The sequence below is a fragment of the Cavia porcellus genome, unplaced genomic scaffold (assembly GCF_034190915.1).
Source record: "Cavia porcellus strain 051 isolate PalLab524CR breed Dunkin Hartley unplaced genomic scaffold, mCavPor4.1 scaffold_26, whole genome shotgun sequence".
In the NCBI taxonomy this organism is placed as follows: Eukaryota; Metazoa; Chordata; class Mammalia; order Rodentia; family Caviidae; genus Cavia; species Cavia porcellus.
The window spans coordinates 40,695,044-40,720,583 of NW_026947509.1; the positions used below are offsets into that span (position 1 = coordinate 40,695,044).

A 25,540-nucleotide genomic window follows, 5' to 3' on the forward strand; every position below is an offset into this window, starting at 1 on the left:
CTTGCAAGGGTGCGGTGATGAGTTTGATCCCTGGTACCCCCCCCCCAAAGTTGTACTGAAAATCCTCCTAGCAAGTTTAGCTTTTTTCCCTCTTTGGTAGTGGTGCAGGGGATCAAACCCGAGGTCCTGACACTGAGCTGCAACCCTAGCCCCTCTAACTCTGATGCGCGCTGTAGTGCGTGTGTGCCTGTACATTCATTCCCTCTGCCTCTGTGCGCTGCTCCCCTTCAGCCAGGGTTCTGCATTCGGGTTCTGAGTCCGCCTTCACATCCTCCCTGTGAAGCAGTATGGAAGCCGACTCCTCTTTTCACAATGACTGAACTGAGACTTGCATTAAGATCCTCTCCAGAGCTTATTCGAACGGAAGTGCATCCAGCCAAGCTCCCTATTAGGACGCCTGGCTCCACAGAGAATCCAACGGAGGTCACTCTCTAGCCCCATGAAGACTCCGCATGAGACTGGAGAGATGAAACAGAGGCCTACGAAGCTGGGCACTGAATTGACAAAGCAATATACATGTAAAAGCGAAATAAAAATTTAGTCCACAAGGATTCTGAGGGCAAGAAATAAAACAGCACAGCAGGCAAGAGAACTGCAGTGCTGAGAGGTCCCCAGCTCAAACCAGTGGAAGGAAGGAGGAAACTCCCTGGCTCCCAGACCCGAGAACCCAGGCCAGGGGGCACAGCCAGTGTCACTGGGAGCTCCCGACCCATCACTCAGGGCTGGACCTTACCTTTGCTTTGCCTGTCAGTACTGAGGATGTAACTCATAGCTGCATGCGTGGTAGGCACGCTCCTTACCATTAGGTGATACACACAGCCCGTCTGTGCCTCGCTTTCATCCGTTTCCAGGCGCGCTGCCACCAGGTGTTGGTAGTCAAATCCCAGTAGTTCCCGGACAAATTCCATGAATTCGACCTACACAGTGGAATAGAAAGCATCTTTTCCCCAATAGCACCGGCAAATAGGGCCCTCATCAGCTCAGCGTTTTGCCTGTCCCCAAACCAAATCCTGAGGTAGGGGTAGAGATGCAGTCAGCCTTACCTTAAGGCCTGGATTGAATCTTAAGATAATCCGGTCTGCAGAGGGAAGCAGAAGTCTCCTCCCTGGAGGAGAGAGTGGCTGTCAGAGGGCAAAGCAACAGAAACTCATTACAACGGGATAAGATTCCTGAGGAAACAATTCCTTTCCCTAATTTAAGGGAGTGTTTGAGTTTATGGAATTCTGTTGTAGTAGGGTCAGGCGATTCATGAAATGTAGACAAGCAAACATACGCTGTAGAACATGATTCGAGTTTTTTTTCCTTTCTTTTTATCGGTTCCAGGGATTGAACTCACGACCGTGTGCTTGCAAGGCAGGCGCTTATGCCGCTGAGCTAAATCCCCAGCCCATGATTCGAGTTTTTGATACTTAACTTTTCCTTTGCTTTAAATTTTAAAGACCTTGCTACCTCAGGCAAGGATGCCCTGGGCAGACTCATCATTTCCTTGTTTTGCTTTTTTGGTCTCTATTCTCCTGAAGCTAGCTGTTCGTCTACCTCTGGAACCCCAAAGACATCCTTTCAAAACTTTTCCTGGCCACCCCAAGCTTTTTGTGGTGCATTCTCCTCTTTGAAAGGCTGCTATTAGGAGCTGAAGCGGAGCTCAGAAGAGTATTTGTCTAGTTTGCAGGAAGAGACAGTTGTCAGCACTCCCGCTTCCCTGGACTCCCCAAGTTTGGTTCTCTGCTTGCTCAAAGCTTGCATTTTCTCCTTTCCACTGAAGCTTGCAACTTTCCCTTTCAGGAGCTCTGTTTATTACATGTCGACAGTTCTTCAGATTGCCAGTTTCCGAACCAGGCACTGTGAGCAGGGAGGTGCTGTGCTGCCCCGCAGGCCCGAGCCCTCATCCTGCCTTACACCATTACATCATTACATCTGTTATATCCACGGTGCTGTGGACCTGTGGTGCAGCTTTGCATTTTGGAGACCAGTAACACGTTGCAAAGTCTTCCTGTAGAAGCCGGACGCTCTGTTTCCTGCTTCTCAGTGGCCTTTGTCTCTCCAGGACCTCTACCCTAGGGTTCTGGGGTGGAGATGAGGGGGTCCCGGGGGAAAGCGTGCACAAAGTGCTGGGAGTGCGCTAATGAAATTGATTAGGTAAATGGAAGCAATTTTTTTGTTTTGTTTTGCAGTCACTCTAGCTTGTCAGAACAGCATGCAATCATGCAATCATTTGCCGTTTTAAAAATAATGAAAGTCCTTTGTTATTTTAATATTCTTTGAGAAGAGGTTTATTTTCAGGCGGGAAAAACTAGTGTTGATTTGAAATGTTCAAAAAAGAAACACAGGTGCCGATTGACAGTTTTAAAGCAGCACTTTTATTACCAGTAATTGATTTAATATTTTGTTTAATCTTTTCAGCTTCGCTCCTAAAGGGTTTGAAACATGCCAATATTGTGCTCCTGCACGACATAGTTCACACCAAAGAGACACTGACCTTCGTTTTCGAGTACATGGTGAGTTCTCCAGCGTTTTACAACACAGGAGGAAAGAACCCAGAGCTTGGCCAATGAATCTGTTAATATTTTATGACATGATAAAGCTTTCACTGTGATGTGGAAAGGACGGCCGTCTCGGTTATGCCCAGCAGTGCCTTATGGTTGTTGTAGTTTCCTTTAGTCCACTCCTTGTTATTTTTGCTGTTCCTTTTCCCCCATCGCCTCCTGTACAAAAGAATTATTTTTTCCCAATCTACTTTTGACCACTATTTGAGCAGAATAAAGCACGTTTTCACTGATGATAAGGATATGTCACTGGATACTTGAAAACTATATACAAAGAATTGATCATTTTATAGCTTTTAAACAAAAAATATTCAAATGAACAGAAAGAAACCATAAGGTATGTGTGCCTGACTGGCTTCCAAGAACGCTTGGAGAGGGAAAAGTCCCTGGGTTGGATTCAGTCCCTGTCATATAAGTGAGCCAAGAAAAAGGCTTCTGTCTACGAGCAGCCAGTTGAAAGACAAATTGTGTTTCACCCTCATGGCGGGGCCTCAGAGTACCTGGATATGGGCCTTTCATTCCTTAGTCTACAACCTAACTCTCTCCGCCCCTAGGAGGTCAGACCTCTGTTGCTTTAGAACACTGTCCCCAAGCCCCTGAATTCACCTCTGTCTTCTTTTTCCGCATATGGTGTAGCACACAGACCTGGCCCAGTACATGTCCCAGCACCCGGGAGGGCTGCATCCACACAATGTCAGGGTGAGTACCTCGGGGCTCCTCCGTCTCCACCACAGAGCAAAATCTTGTGGCTCTAAGCAAGGCAATAAATATCACTGATATTCTGCAAAATTCTTTTAAAAAGAGCTGCCCCATCCCCAGCCAGGGATTTAGCTCAGCAGCATAAGCACCTGCCTGGCAAGCATGAAGTTGTGAGTTCAAACCCTGGTACAAAAAAGAAGAAAGAAAGAGCTGTCCTTTAATGCTGGGGCAATGTTTAGCTGTTTTCTCTGTCGTTGTCACCACACAGATGTGTCTTCAGAGTATACATTGATTACAAAGAAAGGAAGAGAAGCTAGGCCATCCTAAAATTAATACCTTCTTTATAGGTTCTTTATACCTTCTTTATGATAAAGTTTCAGTGCTTGTTCTATCTGATCCTATTATACATATGGACTACATTTTCCTATCAGTAGAACAGAAATAACAATAAACTATTAATTAGCTGTACTTCTACATCTGTTCATTTTAGAAACCATTTGTATGTCATACTTTTCATTCCCTAAGGTTGCATGGCATTAATTAGTTGATTGACTCTTAAAATAACCATATGAGATTTGTATATGGGGTATTTATTCATTTAATATTCATTTATAGATTCATTTATTCATTCACTGAAGAAATATTTAGTATGCATTGCTATTTAAGTTCTGGTCTCAAAAGTGAATGCTTTGTGTTTCTTACTTTCAATACACTGAGGTGCAGTTAGCTCCAAGGAGTTACCAGGTACTAGGAGTACCACGGGAGCGCCCCATATGGGGACCTAACCTCGTCTTGGAGTCAAGGGTTCAGAAAGAAAGGTTTGAAGACAAGGAGTTGTGGAAAGTGAAGTAAAAAATGGAAGGAGCCGTGAGGAGAATAGTAAAGGACCAGCCAGGGAGCCCAGCAGGACTGGCTATCAGTGCGTTACGGGCTGCAGAGGATAAAGACAGGGATTTTTTATGTAATGCTTAACAATTCAAGTAGTGGGACAGAGGGAAAAAGTCATTTGGGTTGGTTCACAGGGGTTTTGCCAGGCCCGTGAGAAGAAAGCCCAGTGCAGCGAGGTAGTTGAGAACACTGTGCAGGGGAAAGGTGAGCGGTGTGAAACTGCTGGCCGGTGGCTTTTACATTTGGACCACCCAGACGGTCGGAAGCGCAGACAGGCAGGTCGCTAAAAAACAGGAAGAAGCAGGAAGCAGCCCTGGGTGTCCATTAAAGAAAAGGACAGCGGGAGGAAGAATAGCTCGAAGAAAGGCAACTGCGCTGACTACTGGGAAGGACTGAAAGACGCCGAAGGCTCAATTCCTGCCCTCATGGGACTTCCTTGTAAACCCAGAAAATAAAACAGACACACCAATGCTGTAATAGGACGTTTGCAAACAATGCTACATAAGAAACGCCACCATGTGCTGCAGATGTGCGAAGAAGTAAAAGTCACCTCTGGTTGGAAGAGGTTCAGACTTTAAAACTGTGCTGCATTTGAAGAGGATGGACTGTCCAGGAGTTGGAGACGGTTTGAGAGAGGGAGTGTTCTCAGCGAAGGCAGCGGGGGAGGCAAGGAAGTCGTGAAGCAAGAGGATCCCAGAGTTCTGTGCTGTTAGGGACAGAGGGATCACTGTTTTTCAATCTACAGATTAGTAAATCTATTGGTCAGTAGCCAGGATTTTAAAAATGAAATAAAGTAGATGGGACAAGAATAGAAAAATCGGAGTACGTGACACTTACAGCAAGTAATATCTTGTGCAACTTTTACCCCAGTTGTAACTGTGCTCATATTTCTGTTGGGTGTGAACACTGACCATACAGTGTTTCTATGAAGTACAGTCAGCAATGTTTTAAAAACACAGAGCTGGTCTGACATTCTTATGTGCAGAAGAGGAACCCAAGATCTGAGAAGAAAAGTATTTTGCCGGAGGTTGCGAAACCAGGTTTTACTGTTTTAAAATGTGACTCCTGGTTAAGATTCTTTCCACTAATGCCATACTGTGCTTCTGGTTCTGTTGTCCTGAAATATAGGGAATATTCATGGACAGTCTGAGGAAGCAGATTGGGAAGGTGGCTGAGAGCCTCTTTATAGGAATTATGGACTTTATTCCTGAGACAATATAGTTACTATAAGAGTTCGAGTTGAGAGAGAATGACACAAAGAAAAGGTAAGTAACTGTGGTCTGTGGAAAAGGCTGAAGAAATGGAGAGCCTGCAGTCAGGATCCCAGTGAGGACTGCAGTGATGCCGTCCAGGCTTGTGCTTCCCAAGTGTCAGGGACCAAGTGACCACGGAATCCCATTCAGTAAGTCCAGGGTGAAACCGGAGCTGCTGCGTTTCTGCAAGATCCAAGGTGATGCCGACGCTTGGTGCACAAGCGCACTTGGAGTAGGAGGAGTGCAAGAAGTCACAAGGCTTAATTTGTGGTAGTGGTGGTAAGGAAGGAGAGGAGCCGGGAGTGGCAGTGCGTGTAATCCCAGGCACCCGGGACTTGCGACTTAGCAAGACTGTCGCAAACAAAACTATAGAAGAACTGGAGATACAGCTCAGTGGCAGACCTCCCCGAGGTTGGATGATCCTCGTATTACAAACACAAAACATGGAAAGAAGTGTGAGCAACACTTAAGAAGGCAATCAGGCTTCATGGCTGAGCATGGAGAGCAGGGTGAGACTGCACACAGCTGATTTGGAGTCACCAGGAAGATTCCAGCTCTACTGACAAAATAAGAGGCTGACACTGGAGAGAAGAGAGGAGAGCGCTGCTTCGGACAGGTCCAGCCGCCTGAGATGGACCCTGAAGGCAGAAGAGCAGCGTCTGAGACGAGACGGAGCCCGTGCTCGGGAGGGAATGCAAGCGGGGCAGCCCGGAGGCACCTGGCAGGCAGGGTTTGCAGTCAAGGACAGCAACGTGTGTAACCGTAGGTGTGTGAGCGGGGAGGAGTGAGGCTGGAGCGTTGAGCGGTGGGCTCGGGCACAGAGAGCCATCTTCACACAGAGACCATTAAAGGGCCTACCAAAGAAGATTTTCTCTTCTGTGATGCTCACCCTGGTAACAATGTTGTGCGTGTATTAAAAGGAGGAAAACCCGCTCTTTTTTCTGAAATATTGGATTTTCTTGGCCCAATATTCTTCTTATTCCCCTTTCATAGAAAGGGCACACCCCCTCACATAGCAAATGGACTTCTCCACTCATCCCTCAGCGATGGTGTCCAGAAGGTTCCAGTGTTGACACTGAGGTGATCACGGCAGCAGTGGTATGGATGTGAGATTGATGGAAAGCAGACTGATGTGTGATCGATTACTGAGCCAAAATTGACGGGTAAAGGCAGAATCAACAGGAACTTTTAGGGTGTTTGTGTGTGTGTGTGTTGGAGACAGGCTCTCACTATGTAGTTCAGTCTGGACTTGAACTCACGATGGAGCCCAAATTGGCCTCGAATTCATGACGATCCTCCTGCCTCAGCTTCTTGAGTGCTGGGATTACAAGTGTGTGACATCACCTTTGGCTTTTTTTTCCCCATTGATTTCTTTGAATCTGTTTTTTTATCCATACCACACTTACCCTTGGCCTTTATGGATTTTTAAAAGATGGATGGTGGTGCCATTTGTTGAGATAGAGGAACAGGAATAGGGTGGATTTTGAAGTTATATAGTGAATGATATTTTGGATATGCTGAGTCAGGTGATTACTGGATGTCTAGGTGAAATTTTAGACCATATAGGTCTAACAGTTGGAAAAGAGATCTGAGTCAGAGAAAAAGATATTGAAATGATCAGACGAAAATGGTTCCCTGAAGCTGTGCCAGGAGGTGAGATGCCAAGGGAGCCCGTGTAGGAGACTGGCAAGGAAGGTCAAGAGAGTAGTCCTAAGGCACGGCAATACGTTCCACAGCAGAAGAACCTATGAAAGTGGGACCTGTGGAAAGAACAGCCGGAAGGTCAGCACTAACATTAAGGGGCTGTGGAATCACGAGGGCAGGGGTGAGGAGGCGAGGGAGGAAAGGGAGAGCCCTTAGGAAAGGAAACTCGGTCCGCAGTGCCCAGTGCTGCAAAGATGAGGCACAAGGGGTAGCTGCTGGGCCGCACAGCAAAAGGACTTGGTGACTGCTGTAAAACCGTTTATGAATGAGGTGATCGTCACAGCGGCCTTCTCATAAGGAGACGGCTTTCACACTCAGAGACAAACACCTCCTTAGGACAGCAAGATGATGCAGCATGTGACCATGACAGCTCGTGGCTTCAGGGAGTGGGAGCCGCAGGTCCTGAACGCCAAGGAGGTGGCCTCGATTCCCTCTCACCAGCGCTGATGAGGCCTTGGCTGTGCTCCAGATGCGCAAGTCTTTGGTGGATGATGGAAGGTGACCAGGAGTTCAGTAGATAAACAGGAGGAGGGTGCAAGGAGGAGGTATTTGGGACCAAAATTAAGAGTGGGGTGGTAATACTTTGACATGGCTTTGGGAAAGGAAAGCAGCATCTCCCACCTTTCAGGGATCAAAGTTAGGAACAGAATGCAGAAAAACTCCCCCGCACACTTGAGAATGCTGTGGAGAAGCAGAGAGCTCACATCTCATTCAAGGAAAAGGAGCCTGAAGGAAACCCATCAGGGCAGGCTGGGGGTGTGGCTCGGTGGTGGAGCACTTGCCGTGCATGCACAAGGTCCTGGGTTCAATCCACAGTACTACAGCAAGAAAAATAAACTAGTGTTTAGTCTTTGTGGAGTTTGAAAGCAGGACTGAGGAGAAGACAGTGAAACATGAGAAGACTCAGGAAAGCCAGGTAATCCCATCTACTGAGAGAGCCGAGGCAGGAGGATCACAAGTTTAAGGCCAGCCTGGTCATTTAGGGAGGGCCTTCCTGTTTCAAAAACACACTTTTAAACATCAGTAAAGGGCTAGGGATGTAGCTCAGTGGTAGAGCACTTACCTGGCGTGCTCGAGGCCCAGGGTTTCAATCCCTAATGGAGGAGCAGATCCTGGGTTCCATGAGGAGATGCCCAGAAGAGCGTAGAGTCAGGTTTGTGGGAGGAAAGTAACACTTGATGGCTTATATTTTGAGAAGTGACCAGATGAACAGAGAATCCTATCAGGTTGCTTTGAGTCCCAGGGATTCCTGCAGGGGAAAGACTCAAGCTCTTGGCTGGATCTGGCCGCCTGATGTTGTGTTTCCGTGACGCTGCCAGCCCAGTGGAGTTGTGTCCCCACCAAACCCTCCTATGTTAGAAATAGGTCCACCCTGGAGTATGGGAAGCCACCCTGGAAAGAGTTGTCCATGGCCCAGCCTGCTGCTGACTGAGAAAAAACCCTGGGATCTGGTTCCATTTTGATGGAGTAATTGTTGAAGGAAGATTCTGGTTGCTGGGATGAAAGAGCGGGTGGGTGCGAGGTGAGCCGACAGACTGTGCCTCTCACGGATGCTCACAGTCATCTGTGGGTAGAGGACAGGGTGAGCAGAGGACCGGTGAGCAGAGGAGGTGTACCTGATGTGTGAAGGGCCTCTCAGGCCGACCGCCCGGGAGCTGTGTCCCTGATCCAGCCAGCTTCCTTCCGCCTGAAATTCTCTGTCTTTTCTTGATTCTCAGCAGAGTGTAGTGAAATCAAACAGGTACAAATTTGAGCCTCCCAGAGTGCTGGGGCTGTAGGCCTGAGCCTCCACCCTTCCTAGACACATTTCTAAAGTTCCCGTGAGCCCTGATTTTCAAATCTGTAAATCGAGGACAAGCCACCATCTGAAGACTACACCCCTGAGTGACCAGCATCATCTCTGTGCTGTCCCTCGCTGCCTCAGCCCCTCTCCCCTCTTTGAAAACCATTTCAAGCACATACTGCACTATGCTGTGTGTTGCTGGAATTAAAATTGGTCTTTATACTGCTTTTCTGTGAACGTTTATATTTATGACTAACTGGGAAGTGTAAACGCATAGGAATTTGTGTTTTGGTAGCTTAGTGGTTTGGTGAGTGATAAAATGGACAATGTGTGTGCTAAAGCACCAAAAAGAGTAATAAGTTTTAGGAAGACTCAGGGCTGGAAAACATTTGATGGAGGAACACAGCTCAGCAGCAGAGTGCTTGCTTCACGTGCTGAAAGACCTGGGGCTGACCCCCAGCACACACACACACGTGCATGCAGACACGTGCACATGCATGTACACTCATGCATGGGTACATACATAAGCACATGTGTGCACACACACATGTGCTCCAATGGCCATGAAGCCGCCGTGGTCACTGCATGGACTCAGCCCAGCACGTCCTGGTGCACACTAGGTGAGGCCCTCCGGGTCCTGCATGGGCCGCACATTGCTGCCCGTTGCCTGGACTCCGGTCTTCCTGTCCTTGTGAGGTCTGCACTGGTCCCAGCAGCTCTGGAGTTCCCAGTTTACACGATGTCAGGACAAAGCCGCTTCAGCCCCGCAGCTCCGCTCTGACACTTTGCCTGGATCCCCAGGAACACTGGGCCTCACCCTTCATTTCTGAGCGGCCAAATCGTGGTCTCGAGCTGCAGAGTGTGGTGTGAGCACCAATGCTGGTGTCTGAATTCTCTGATGCCAGCAGCGCTGGAAAGGAGTGAATTACATTTAGAATATTAAGCACTTTTTTCCTCTCAAGCTTTTCTATATTGGTAAGAACCTAGATGAAAGTCTTTAGTTTCTGTGTTTCGTAGCTGCATGCACTTCAAAATTGGGGGTCAGAATGTGTTTCTCTTTGCTCCTTTCCACCACCACCACCACTGTTTCTCCTTTCTTCTCCCTGCTGTTTATTCTTATTCTCTTCTGGAGTTTTGGGGGAGGCAGAGCTACTTTCATTTGATCTTTCTTCCCTCTTAGCCTGTACTGTGTATTTCCCATGTTTTCAATTTAGAATTTAAGACTTTAAAAATAAATTTTAAAAGGTAGTAATTTCTTTATTTCCTAATACTACCCAAGGATGTATTTCCCAGTTGTGTTTCCTCGTACTATGATTTTAAAAGGATTTCATATCTGCGAGCCTGGGAAACTCAAACAGTTGTAAACTTTAGAATATCATTTCCAGGTCACCTTTGATCTTATATGCCAAGTTCATTGGTGGGGAAAATATTTTTCACATCTAAATCAATAACTAGTGCTCCAAGGGAAACTTCGACATTTCCCTTTAGACGTTCAAAGAAGGGCAATTCCTTCAGTATCAAAGAAAGGAGATGTCAGGAAAAGCCCGAATCCTTTGGTTTAGGATGTAATCTAGTTTCTTAATTTTCCTTGTCTTTTTTTCCTCTCCTTCTAACTGCATGTAAAATCTTTTTGTTTGTTTGTTTGTTTTTTGGTCTCTTAAGACACACTTTCACTACATTCTTTCAGATGACCATTTTTGATTTAGAGGCAAAATAAGCGCTTAGTGGCTTAAATGTCCTTCGCATGATATTTGTCCCTTCCAGCTTTTCATGTTTCAACTTTTGCGGGGCCTGGCGTACATCCACCAGCAGCATGTTCTCCACAGGGACCTGAAACCTCAGAACTTGCTCCTCAGTCACCAGGGAGAGCTCAAGCTGGCCGATTTCGGTAAGTGGCCTCCTGCATCTCCGTCAAGGCTGTAACAATGCTGCTTTTGTGTGAAGCGTTGACCAGGCCTGGCCTCTGAAAACTGGCGCCAGAAACGTGACGCTTTGTGAGGGCATCAGACAGCCCTGCAGGAAATGTGGGGCAAGAAAGGGAGGATGTGGTCGCTGCTTGGGATCCCCTGACGCCCAGTCTAGCCATGTGCCCAAAACTTACCCTCCACACACTGCCCCTGTGCGATTTTTGATAGATGTTTGTAGACTGCAGATTTCCCTGCATCTGAGCAGATATTACAAGTTCTGTCAGAATCAATTAAAGTTATTCTAGCCAGGAGCATAGTGCACACCTGTAATGCCAGTACTTGGGAGGTTGAGGCAGGAGAATCACTGAGTTCCAGGCCAGCCTGGAACAAAACAAAAACAAACCAAGGTTATTCCAGATGGCAGGATAAACAGATTACCCCATCCCAGACTACAGCACAGACACTATACGAATACACACTTGTTCTTGCTTATCTAAGTGTGTAAATGTAACTGTATTCCCATGAAAGGAACGTAGACTTTGTTTTTCCCTTTCAGCATTTATCACAGTTTATAATTGCATTCACATGCAAACACGTTTCATCGTCCATGCATGCACAAACATATACAGGATATATATACACATAATATATATACATATATATGTGTGTGTGCATCTATGTGAATACACACACATATATTTTAGTTCCTGACTTCATAGTAGGTTCCTGATAGCATAGTAGGTATTCAACAAATGCTTGTTGGCACCCTGGTTCTGTAAGAGTTAAAGAACGACTTTCCTGTTTGGCACATGCCAAATGGGGTTCTGTAGCTCCCGGACTTTATGCTGAGATCATAGCAGGCACTCATTTACCAATTCTGCACAGCAGCGAACTCATCTGTGATGGTTTTTCCCAACTGTCAATCCTGTGACTCTGCAAGATAAGCAGCTAGCTGACAAATCACAGTCACTTTGCAGCAGAGGACTGGAGAGAATCATCTCAGAACCTACCACGCTGATTTGGACCAGCACCCTTTATTTACTGCACCAGGGATTCCTGAATTGCACAACTGGAGCACACACATGTTAGTCCTGCACTGAGTTTGCTCGGTTGCTTTTCAGACACCCCTGCTTACAGAGGTGTAACACACCGGAAACTGAACATTTTCTGCCATGCCAATTCTGACCCAAACAGTCAGAGCTGGCATCTTGGGATAGGCTTCATCCATCATGGTGCCCAAGATAGTTTCCTAATTATGTATTTCAAGACGGCTGCCCCTTCCTGTTCATCACAGCTCAGGGAACATGGCACAGGGAAGCAGAATCCTTGGCTCCTCCATGAATGCGTGACCTAGAAGGCCACATTTTACCTGTTCATATTGTCCAGCAAAAACTTAGTCCCTTACCCACAGTTAGACCCAGGAAGGCCACATGTGGCTCTGAAGTAGGTAAAAAGCTGAGAAATCCTCTTGATGAGATGATGCACAGGGTTAAGGTAATCGGGTGGTTCTGCCGACAGCACCCAATATTTTTGAGATGTAAGATTTTTTAGATGTTGTTGACCTGCCATTTGTGTACTGCCTGGTAAAGTACACCCCTGTATCTTCCAGGAAGGCCTCAGACGATGCCTCTATGCTTTTCCCTTTTGGACAGGTCTTGCTCGGGCCAAGTCCATTCCCAGCCAGACATACTCTGCAGAAGTTGTGACCCTCTGGTACCGGCCCCCGGATGCTTTGCTGGGAGCCACTGAATATTCCTCTGAGCTGGACATATGGTAAGAGCTAGTGCCAAGAAAGTGAAGGCCATGAGCCATCCCACCTACAGGGGTTGCTTATTATCCTACCAGATTTTAATAATAAGAATGATCACTCATATCTATATATAGAAACATAATTTGCTCCAAATGCACATCTGATTTGATTTTCGACTTTATTCTATGAGTTTTTACAGGTAAAAAACTGAGTTCCAGAGCGATCCTGCCCAAGGCATCTCTGCATCCAGCTCTCTTTCTACTGTGCCCGTTTCCTGGCTCCTCACTTCAGCGCTTTGCCTTTTTTTTTCTCCCTGACACCTTCTCGTCAGACAACACACACATTCTCCCAAGCCACAGACATGATGCGTGTACACCGCACACACACCTACATGCGCCTAAACACAGCACAAAGACCAAGACTCAGGAGACTTGCTTTTGTACCAGTTCTATTTTAATCGATTATCTAGATTCTGTGATCTTGAGAAAAGTCATGGGGCTCGACATGTAGCTGAATTACTGGTAGACCACTTGCCTGGCACGCGTGAAGCCCTGGGTCCAATCCCCAGCTACACACACACACACACACACACACACACACACACACACACGTATCCTCTTTATGATCATGTTTCTCCATTTTAAAAATGAGTGTAATAAACTCTCCCCATCAGGGGATAGATGGGACATTAGAGGAAGTATAATAACCAGATAGGTGCATCAAAGAGAGCCACATATTTGAGAAGGTTCTCGGGTTAATGGGATACACTTGTCGCCGTCCTAGAGCAGCAGCGTTGTATTACTGGGTCTTACTCCTGGAGCTGCCCCAGTCACCGGCGACCCCGCAGCTGGCTGTGTGGGGACTTTGCAAACATAGCCAACTCCTCAAAGGTGATAAAACATATGGACCTGCTTTGAGGTATTAGAAAATCAGTAATAGATTTTTAAAAAATTAAACGTTCCCCTAAAAGACTAATCTAAGCTTTTAGATTTTGCAAAGAATTAAGAAGGTTGCAGACATCTTCCTTCAGTGTGTCTAGAATCATGAGTCTCTGATACCCAGTACCATTTCTGGAGATAGCTCCTGCCTCCACATCCTTCTAAAACTGTCAGCTGCCTGGCTTTGCCATCATTTCAAGGGCGTCTGGGGGCTTAGGCGTGTTCCACTCAGTGCTTTCTTCCTGTTGTGCTTCATAGGCAGAGAGGGAAACGTCCATCCATCTCAGTTGTGAACTTTTATTATAAATATTTAAATCATTCAAAAAATATATAACATATACCTGGGTCAGTGATTCTGAACCCAAGGCAGTGTGGCACCCCAGGGGACTTTTGTTTTGTTTTGTCTTTTTTGAGACAAAGTCTCACTATGCAGTTCAGGCTGCCTTGAGCTCACTTTGTACCCAGGCTGGTCTTGAACTCGCAATGATCTTCCTGCCTCAGCCTCCCCAGGGCTGGGATTACAGGCCTGTGCGGCCATGCCCAGCTCCCCAGGGGACACTGACTGTTGTCCTGACTCTGTGAATGGGGGTACCACTGGCATCTAATGAGTAGAGTCCAGGGTGCCACTCAACATCCTGCAATGCGGAAAACAGTTCCTACCACAAAGATTTATGCAGCCCGAAATGTCATGATGTCGAGACTGAAAATGTCATAGAGATGGAGGAGGATAGTACAGAGAACTCCATGAACCCATCACCCAGTGCCACAGCGGGAATATACTCAGGACTGTCACACTGACTTGTGTGTTTGCCATCAACCTGCCCCTCCACTAGAGTGCTTTTCCTTGAATTTTATTTTATTTTATCTTTTGGTCCATATCCACTTTTAAAGTAGTTTTTCACCTTTTATTCATATTCTAAACTAGATTATTTTGTTTTGCCTGCTTTTCACCATTTATGAAAATGGTGTTTAGTCTCCTGTGACTTGCTTTCTCCTCATACAGTATGTTTCTAAGAGCATCCATGTTGATCTATGTCTCCACACGGTATCTCCTGTCCGAATTTACTTTGTTTTCTGTTTTGTTTGTTCCTGCAACTTTGAATAGATTCAGTGTTCTTAGGGATTTCTCTAGGATACGGACCTTAGGATAAATGTGCTACATCCCAGAGAGTGCTCAGCTCCATGAAAGATGCCAGGCTGTTTTCCAGTGTGACTGTGTGGTTCATACAACACAGTGTGTTAAAGCCCCTATTCCACATCCACACCAACTGTGTAACATCAGAATTCTTAGTTTTTGTCAAGCAAACGTATCAGATGGTATCGTGTTGTGATCTAAATTTGTATTTTCCTACTTACTAATAAAGGTGGTCATCTTGCGTGAATTATGTCCTCTTCCACTGATCTACTTGTGAGTCTTTTGTTCATTTTTTGTTCGTATCTCTCTGTCTCTTCTGCTTTTTTTATTGATTGACAGGAATTCTTCATAATACCGGATAGTAATTTTTATCAGTTGTGTGTGTTGCGAGCAGTCTCTCCCGATTCAGGGCTTATGTTTTCATATCTTGATGTTGTCCTTTTGAACAAAATTCTTAATTTTAATATCGACGGCCTTATCAGTCTTTTCTTACGTAGTTAACCTTTTCTGTTTGTTGTTTTAAAATCCTTCATTCCAGGGGCTGAGGATTTAGCTCAGTGGCATAAGCACCTGCCTTGCAAGCAGGCGGTTGTGAGTTTGATCCCTGGTACTGATAAAAAAGTTAAAAAAAAAAAAAAAAAGTAAAATCCTTCATTCCCTGTCTTAAACGATCTTAAAGGTTGTGAAGTTTTTTCTGTTAACCTTAAATCTTATGCACTGACATTGGCTTTTGCATCTGTCTTATCCGGGTTTCTTCAGTGGTTTGCCATGCTAAACCTCTCACATGTCAAGTTTCATAAATGCATGGGTCCCTTTCTGTATTTTCTATTATGTTTCACTGGGATCAGCTTATTTATCCCTGTACCACACTGCATTAACTTCCAGAGCTGCATAATAATAAGAATTGATAGCTTATGGGCCATCACTGCACCTACTCCATTTCCTTCTTAAAGAGTATATTGAAGTCAGGCAAAGTAGCACATGCCTGTAATTCTAGCTATTCAGGAGGCTGAGCAAGAAGATAACAAGCTAGAGGCTGGCCTGGGCAACTTAGTAAGACTCTGTCTCAAAAATTAAAATAAAAGGGCCAGAAACATAGCTCAATGCAAAGGCCCTGGTTAAACCCCCAATACAACAAACAAATGAGGAGGCGGAGGAGGAAGAGAAGGACTAGGAGGAGGAGGAGGAGGAGGAGGAGGAGGCTAGAGATGTAACTCAGTGTTAGAGTATTTACCTAACATGCATGAGGTCTTGGGTTCAATACTCAGTAATTTTAAAAAAAGGTATTAATTCTTTTCCTTTCCAAGTTTTCATATAAATTTTAGATTTACTGTTTTAAGTTTCCTGAAAATTCCTAATGGGTTTTTTATTAGAATTACATAGAATTTGTAGAGCACTAGGAGAATAATTAACATCTCTACAATATTGTCTTCTAGATTTCTTTTTATACTGGGCATCAAACTCACGACTTCACACTTGCCTCATAAGCTGAGCTGAATCCCCAGCCACGACCTCTAGATTTTGACCAAGATGTGTTTCTTTACCCATTTAGTTCTTTGATTACTTTTGGTAAATTTTTATATTTTGTTGCCTAAGGTCTTATATATTTAGAAGCAAAAGTTCTCTTTTTTAATAAAACAAAGTTTATTGAAAAGCAATTGTACTTCCATTTCATGGTGACCAAAAAACCCCACATCATTTACAAGAGTGTTAGAATATGAAATAGTGGTAAAACTCACCACAAAATTTATGAGGCCTAAATACAGAAAAGTAGAAAATATTACAGAGAAATTGAAGATTTCAAGAAACATCTTAAGATGGAACACTTGAAGATAATGATTTTCCAGAAACTGATCTAATAATCTAATTCTAATGAAAAGTCCAGATCTTTTAATTGACAGGCTTTTCTAAAATTGAATGCAAATCCAAAAGACTCAAAATCATTGAAATGACTTTGAAAAGGAAGATAAACTTTGGAAGACTAACAAGATGCTATTTCCAGAGTTAGTATACAATTATAAAATCTTACTTACTCTTTCAGCTTCTCCTACTAGGGAGACAATACAATTCATACACATATTAGTTTGATTTTTCACTTATGAGTGTGGACTCAAGTTCTGTCCATCTACCTATAAGAGGTTCCAATTTATCCTTTTCATGGCTGATTAATCCTCCATTGTATAAAAAGACCACATTTAAAAAAATCTATTCCCAAAGTCAATGGGTATTTATTGAAGTTGTTTCCAAGATTTTGCTATTAGTAGTTGTACTGTTGTAAACATGGGCGCACACGTATCACTGTTGTATAATGTTTTTAATTCTTCTGAGAAAATATCTATAAGAGGAATAGTTGGGTCAAATGGGATCTCTCATCCTAGTTTTTTGAGGACTCTTTACAGTGATTTCCACAGTGGTTGCACCAGTCTGTATTCCCACCAACAGTGGAGAAGGATTCCTTTCCCCCCACAGCCCTTCCAATGCTTGTTATTGTTTGATTTCTTTTTAGCAGCAATTCTTTCTGAGGTGAGATGGAGTCTCAGCGTTAATTTGCATCTCTCAAATGACCAGTGATGTTGAGCATTTTTTCATATATTTAATTGCCCTTTCTATTTCTTCATCTGAGAATTGTGTGTTCACCTCAGATGCCCATTTGTGGATTGAGTCTTTGAATTTGAGGGGACTGGTTTTTTCAATTCTTTATACATTCTAGATAGAAGTCCTTGATCAGGGTGACAGTTGGCAAAAATCTTTTCTCAATCCGTGGGTTTTCTTTTCACTCTGTTGGTGATTTCTTTAAATGTACAAAAACTTTTTAATAATATGAGACCCCAATTGTTGATTTTTTGTGATAGTTCTTGTGTGATCAGGCTTTTATTCATAAAGTCTTTGCCTATACCAATGTCTTCAAGAGTTTTACTGATTCTATCTTTCAGCAGATGTAATGTTTCTGTTTTTATATTAAGATCTTTGATCCATTCCAAATTTAGCTTAGTGCCTGGTAAAAGGTATAGGTCCAGTTTTAATCTTCAGCAAGTGTAGAGCCAGTTTTTACAGCAACATTTATTAAAGAGGCTGTGTCTCCTCCAGTGAATGTGTTTGGCACCTTTCTCAAAGATAAAGTGGCATAGTGTGATTGTGGTTGTTTCTGCATCTTCTAATGTGTTCCATTGATCCTTGGGCCTGGTTTTTTTGTTTGTTTTTGTTTTTGTTTTGTTTTGCTTTTGCCAGTGCCACACTTTTTTTCTTTTATCACAGTGGCTTTATAATATAATTTCAATCAGGGATTGTGATGCCCCCTTCTTGTCTTTGTTACCCAGGATGGCCTTTGCTATTCTAGGTCTCTTCTGGTTCCAGATGAATTTTAGGATTGTTTTCTCTAATTCTATGAGATGTGCTATTGGAATTTTGATTGGGATTGCATCGAATCTGTATAATAGTTTTGGAAATACAGCCATTTTCACTATATTGGTTCTTCCTACCCAAGAGCACAGGATATCTCTGCATTATCTAAACATCATTTGTTAGATTGACTCCTAGATATTTTCATTTTTTTGGATGCTATTGTAAAAGGTGTAGTTTCCCTGATTTCTCTCTCAATGAGTTTATTATTCGTGTACAAGAAGGCTATTGATTTTTGAGTGTTGTTGTATCCAGCTGTGCTACCGAATTTGCTCATTAAATTTAAAAGTCTTTTGGTGGAGTATTTGAGATCTTCTATGTAGAATTTAACTTTTTCTGTTTTTTTTTTTTTTTTTTTTTTTTTTCATGCCCCTACCAGGCAGGCACTTGGTTGATGAGCTAAATACCCAGCTCTTAATTTCTTTCTTTTCTATCTTTATTCCTTTTATTTCTTTCTCTTTTCTAATTGTTCCTGCTAAAGCTTCCAGGACTATGGGGCTGGGGATTTAACTCAGCAGCATAAGCGCCTGCCTGGCAAGTGCGAGGTTGTGAGTTCGATCCCTGGTACTGGAAAAAATCAGAAACAGAAAAACCTTTCCAGGACTATGCTGAGTAGGAGTGGAGACAGTGAACATCCTTGTCTTGTTCCTGATTTTAGAGTGAAAGCTTTCAGTTTTCATTCATTTAGTGTGATACTGGCTGTTGGTTGGTCATAGATGGCTTCTATCAGATTGAGATAAAGACCATCCATTTCAATTTTCTATAAGATTTTATCATGAATGGGTGCTGACCTTGTCAAAAGCTTTTTCTGCATCTATTGAGATGATCCTATGATTTTGGTCCTTAACTCTGCTAATATGGTGGATTGCATTTATGAATTTACGTATGTTTAGCCAACCCTGCATCCCTGAGGTGAGTCCCACTTAATCCTGGTGTATAACCTTCTTGATAATTTGCTGCATCCCGTTTGCCAGTATCTATGATGAATTTTGCATCTGTGTACCTTAGGGAAATTGGCCTGTAATTCTCTTTCTTAGTTGGATCCTTTTCTGGTTTTGGTATCAATGTGATTAGCTGCTTCCAGGAATGAATTTGGAAGTATTGCTTCCCATTCAATTTCATTACAGAGTTTGAGAAGCAGTAGTGTTAGATTTTCTCCAAATTTCTTGTAGAATTTTACAGTGAATCTGTCTGCACCTGGACTTTTCTTTGTTGAATGGTTTTTAATTATATTTTCAGTTTTATTGATTGAACTGGTTTATTTGGAATTTTTATATCTTCTTGATTCAGCTTTAGTAATTCATAAGTATCTAGGAATCTGTCCATTTTTTCTGTATTTTCCATCTTATTAGAATATGAGTTTTCAAAGTAGGTGTAGATGATTTTCTGGATTTCTGCATGATCTGTTGTGATTTTACCCTTTGCATTCCTAATTAGGTGGATTTGAGTCTTTACTTTTTTTATAAGGTTGGCTAAGGGTTTGTCAGTTTTATTTAATCTTTCAAAGATCCAACTCTTCAATTTATTGATTCTTTGTGTTGTGTTTTTAGTCTCCAGTGTGTTACTTTCTGCTCTGATCTTTATAATTTCCTCCCTTGTACAAGCTTTTGGTTTAGCCTGTGCTTCTTTTTCTAGAAGTTTGAAGTTCACCAGTAAGTCATTTTTATGTGCTGGCTCTGTTTTCCTGATATGGGTATTTACTGCTATAAATTTCCCTCTTCGGACTGCTTTCATTGTGTCCCACAGGTTCTGGTATGTTGTATTGTCATTATCATACAACTGTAAAAACCGTCTAATTTCTTCTTTAATTTCATCTGTGACCTATTGGTTGTTCAGTAGGGTGCTATTTAATTTCCATGTGCTTATGAAGTTCTTATGATTTCTTTTACCATGGATTTTCAATTTCATTGCCCTGTGGTCTGATAGTTTGAATGGGATAATTTCAAATTCCTTTGCATTTACTTAAACATGTCCTGTGAGCCAGTATATGGTCTATTTTGAAGAATGTCCCGTATGCAGCTGAGAAGAATGTGTATTCTGATGTTGTGAAGTGGAGCACCTATAAACATCTACTAAATCCATTTGTTCAAAAGTTTGATTTAGTTCTAGTATTTCAATATTTTTCTGTCTAATTGATCTGTTTTTGTGATATTGGGATACTGAGGTCTCACAATACAATTGCATTAAGGCTTATTTGATTTTTCATGTCTGTTAGTAATTGCTTTATATAGTTGAGTGCACTAGTATTTGTTGCATATATATATATATATATATATATATATAAATGATTTTTATCTCTTCCTCTTAGATTGTTCTCTTTGCAAGAATATAATGATCTTCTGTATTTCTCTTAATTATTAAGTCTTGACTTGAAGTTCACTTTGTCTGCAAATGGAATAGCTACTCCTGCTTTTTTCTGTGTTCCTGTCACATGGAGTATTGTTTGCCATCCTTTGACTTCCAGTCTATGATTTCTTTTTGAATTAAATGTGTTTCTTGTGCACATCATATTGTTGGATCTTGCTTCTTGATGCATTCTGCCATCCGTGTCTTTTGATTGGTGCATTGAGACCATTAACACTGATGTAGTAACTGATATGTATTGTCATGTTATTTTCCTGTTGTTGTCTCCTCTCTTTTCTCCCCCCTCCCTCTAATTGTTTGCCTCCCCTGGTGTGTTCCTTCCTTTGGGGGTTCATGCAGCTGTAGTCCTTATTATCTCTTTTTAAAATGTCCTTCAGAACATTTTAGAGTGCTGATTTGGTGGTCATAAATTTCCTCAGGTGTTCTTTGTCATGGAAGTATCTTATTTCTCCATCAATTTTGAAAGATAGTTTTGAGGGACACATCAATCTGGGTTGAAAGTTGTTTTCCTTTAGAATTTGGAGTACTCCACTTCAGGCCTTCCTTGAGTTGAGAATCTGTGCTGAGAAGTCAGCTGTGACTCTGGTGGCCTTTCTTTTATAGATGATTTGTTTCTTTTTCCAAAGGGCTTTTAATAATCTATTCTTGTGTTGAATGTCTGGAATCTTGACTATGGTATGCCTGGTTGTAGTTTGTTTGTTTGTTTTATCATGGCTAGTGGATTTCTCTATGCATAGCTTACCTGTATGCAAATTCTTTTTGTCTACCAGGGAAGTTTTTGGGTATGATGTCTGTAAACAGATTCCTCATTGACTACAGTCAATCTTAAGTTATTCTTCTTTGCATCATTTAGCAACTGCTGGACTGATTTCTCTTTTTTAATTTTTTTAACTTTTATTTTATTTTTAAGAGATTAAGACAACAAGGACAGAACAAAGCAGATCAGAACAGAGCTATGTAAGAAACACAGTACTTCACCACAAGACAATCCAGTATTAACAGTAACTACCATAATGTCTCTTTCTTTGAAATAGTTGAGTATACCTTAACATACAATAGTGTCAAATATAACAAAATAGTATAAAACCATTCAAGAGAATGAAAGTATTACGGAGCATTCAGAACCAAACAACAAAAAATGAACAATAGTTACTATATTATCTCATTTTCCATAAAAAATTTGTTTATACTCTCACATATATTAAAATTCAGTAAGATACAACATTATAGAACCAATGAAAACAGAAGAACAAAAGCATGGTAGGACTTCAAAGCAAGATGATATTAAATCAAGAATGGCTGTCATAATGTCTTGTTTTCCTCAAAATAGTTGTTCATACAATCATACATAATAATATCAAACAAAACAGAATAAAACCATTCCAACTAATGAGTGAAAGCATTTTAAAGCTTCAAAGCAATGTAATAGGGAATCATGATTACCATAAAATCTTATGTACTCTTACCGTTAGATATACTAGGGAGACCATACGGTATTTATACATGTGAGTTTGATTTATTTCACTTATGAGTATGGTCTCAAGTTGCATCCATTTATTTATAAATATCTTAATGTGATCATTCTTTATAGGTGAATAGTACTCCATTGTATAAAAATGCAACTTTTTTATCCGTTCCTCAGTTGACGGACACTTAGGTTGTTTCCAAGATCTGGCTATTACAAATTGTGCTGCTATAAACATGAGTGTACATATATCACTGTGATATGATGTTTTCAGTTCTTCTGGGAATATGCCTAGAAATGGAATAGCAGAGTCAAATGGAACTTCCAATCCCAGCTTTCTGAGAAATCTCCAGACTGATCTCCACAGTGGTTGCACAGTCTACACTCCCACCAATAGTGCAAGAGAGTTCCTTTTTCCCCACATCCTCTCCAGCATTTGTTGTTGGTAGTTTTGTTGATCCTGGCCATTCTTTTTGGAGTGAGATGAAATCTCAGTGTTGTTTGAATTTGCATTTCTCTATTGGCCAATGATGATGAAGACTTTTTTCATGTCTTTATTTGCCATTTGTATTTCTTCATCTGAGAACTGTGTGTATTCATCTCAGATGCCCATTTTTGGATTGGGTCTTTGAATTTCGTGGATCTGATTTTTTTAATTCTTTATATGTTTTAGACAGAAGTCCTTTGTCTGAGGGAGAGTTCACTAAGATTTTTTTCCAGTTTGTGGGTTTTCTTTTCACTATGCTGGAGATTTCTTCTGACATGCAGAAACTTTTTAATAAGACATGATCCCAGTTATTGATTCTGGGAAGTATTTTCCATGAGGCATGATTCCTGTTCATGAATTCTCTATCTACCCCTATATCTTCAAGATTTTTACCTAATTTGTCTTCCAACAGATTTAGTGTTTCTGTTTTAATATTCAGATCTTTGATCCATTTAGATTTTATTTTAGTACATGGTGATAGGCATGGGTCTAGTTTTAGTTTTCGGCATATGGAGAGCCAGTTTTTCCAACACCATTTATTAAACAGACTGTCATTCTTCTAGTGAACATGTTTGGCCCCTTTATCAAAGATAAGGTGATTGAGGGTGTGTGTAGTTGTGGTTGTATCTTCTAATCTATTCCATTGATCTTCAGAGCTGTTTTTATTCCAGTGCCATATTGATTTTATTACAGTAGCTTTGTAGTATAACTTCAGGTCAGGGATTGCGACGCCTCCTGCCTTGCCTTTACTGCTTAGAATTGCCTTTGCTATTCTAGGTCTCTTCTACTTCCAGATGAGTGTTAGGAGTGATTTCTCTAGATCTATGAGGTATGTTGATGGTATTTTCATTGGGATTGCATTGAATCTGTATAACAGTTTTGGGAGAATGGCCATTTTCACAATATTTATTCTTTCTATCCATGAACAAGGGATGTCTTTCCATTTTCTGAGATCTGCTTTGATTTCTTTTTCAGGGTATTATAATTTTCCTGTATAGATCTTTTACTTCTTTCATGAGATTAATTCCTAAGCATTTCATTTTTTTGGGTGCTGGTGTGAAGGGTGTAGTTTCTCTTATTTCTCTCTCAGTGATTTTGTTGTTGGTGTATAGGAATGCCACCAATTTTTGAGTAATGATTTTGTATCCAGCTACATTGCTGAATTTATTTATTATATCTAGGAGTTTTTCAATGGAGTTTTGGCGATCTTCTATGTAGAGTATCATGTTGTCTGCAAATAATGATAATTTAATTTCCTCTTTTCCTATCTTTACTCCTTTTGTTTTTCTCTGTTGTCTAATTGCTTGGCTAGTATTTCCAGTACTATGTTGAATAGAAGTGGTGAAAGGGGACATCCTTGTCTTGTGCCTGATTTTAAGGTAAAGGCCTTCAGTTAATGTGATGCTGGCTGTCATAAATGGCCTGTCATAAATGGCTGATGCTGGTTTGTCATAAATGGCCTTTATTATATTGAGGTAAAGATCATCTATTCTAATTTTCTGTAAGATTTTTATCATGAATGAGTGTTAGACCTTATCAAAAGCTTTTTCTGCATCTATAGAAATGATCATGTGATTCTTACTTTTGGCTCTATTGATATGTGGATTACATTTATTGATTTGTATATGTTGAACCATCCCTTCACGCCTGGGATGAATCCCACTTGGTGTGTAATCTTCTTGATGATTTGCTGCATCCTGCTTGCCAATATTTTATTGAGGATTTTTGCACCTGTGTTCATTAGGGAGATTAGCCTATAGTTCTCTTTTTTAGTTGGATCTTTCTTTAGTTGGAGTAATATTTGTTTCCAGGAATGATTTAGGAAGAATTGCTTCCCTTTCGATTTCATTGAAGATTTTGAGGAGTGTTGGCATTAAGTCTTCTTTGTATTTCTTGTAGAGTTCCACAGTGAATCCGTCTGGGCCTGGGCTCTTCTTCATAAGTAAGGACTTAATTACATTTTCAATTTCATTAATAGAAATTGGGTTATTCAGCAGTTTTACATCTTCTTGATCCAGCTTTGGTGCTTCATGTGTTTCTAGGACTCTGTCTATTTCTTCTGTGTTATCAAACCTATGAGAGTAGAGGTTTTTGAGATAGGTGTTGATCTGTATTTCCAGAGTCTGTAGTGATTTCACTTTTTTCATTTCTTATTGCATGAATTTGAGCTTTTTCTTCCCTTTTTAAAATAAGGTTAGCTAGGGGCTTATCAATTTTATTTATTCTTACAAAGAACCAACTCTTTGATTCATTGATTTTTTGGTTTGTTTTCTTAGTCTCTATTGCATTAATGTCTGCTCTGATCTTTATAATTTCCTCCCTTCCTTTGGCTTTGGGCTTGACTTGCTCTTCTTTTTCTAGATACTTGAGGTGTAGCATCAGGTTATTTATTTGTATTTGTTCTGTTTTCCTGATGTGTGAACTCAGTGCAATAAATTTTCCTCTGAGGACCGCTTTCATTGCATCCCACAGATTCCAGTAAGTTGTATTTGTATTCATTTGCTTATAGGTATTGTTTAATGTCTTCTTTAATTTTCCCTGTGACCCACTGTTTACTCGAGTGTATTATTCAATTTCCATGTGTTTGTGGGAGTTTTGCAGTTTCTTTTATCATTAATTTCTAGTTTCATGGCGCTATGATCTGATAATATGCATGGGATAATTTCAACTCTTTTGCATTTACTTAAATATGTTCTGTGGGTTAGTATATGGTCCATTTTAGAGAATATCCCATATACTGCTGCAAAGAATGTATATTCTGATGTTGTTGAATGGACCACTCTGTATACATCTATCAAGTCCATTTGTTTACAGGTGTGATTCAGTTCTGTTATTTCTTTGCTGGTTTTCTGTCTGGTTGATCTGTCCCTTGGTGTCAATGGTGTGTTAAGGTCTCCTGTTATAATTGTGTTATTGCTTTTTTGATTTTTCATTTCTGTTAATGCTTGCTTTGTATATCTGGGTGCTCTGGAATTTGGTGCATATATATTTAAGACTGTTATCTCTTCCTCTTGAAGTTTTCCCCTAACTAGTATGTCGTGACCTTCTTTATCTCTTCTATCATTCTTGCTTTCAAGTTCACATTGTCTGCATATAGAATAGATACCCTTGCTTTTTGGGAGGTTCCTGTTGCATGAAGTATTGTTTTCCATCCTTTGACTTTGAGTCTATGAGTTCCCTTTTGGGTTAGATGGATTTCTTGTAGACAGCATATGGTTGGATGTT

The 25,540-nt window shown here is 41.5% G+C and overlaps 1 protein-coding gene across 5 annotated transcripts in view; it reads left to right on the plus strand.

Moving 5' to 3' along the window:
* Cdk15 (cyclin dependent kinase 15) overlaps window positions 1-25,540 on the plus strand; it is a 146,850-nt gene that overhangs the window by 60,681 nt on the left and 60,629 nt on the right. For all 5 annotated transcript variants that reach the window (XM_063237255.1, XM_063237257.1, XM_063237256.1 and 2 more), the window contains 4 exons: window positions 2,401-2,495; window positions 3,180-3,242; window positions 10,635-10,758; window positions 12,430-12,550. In XM_063237255.1, the coding sequence (XP_063093325.1) occupies window positions 2,401-2,495; window positions 3,180-3,242; window positions 10,635-10,758; window positions 12,430-12,550 (403 nt within the window). The remainder of the gene's footprint in view (window positions 1-2,400; window positions 2,496-3,179; window positions 3,243-10,634; window positions 10,759-12,429; window positions 12,551-25,540) is intronic.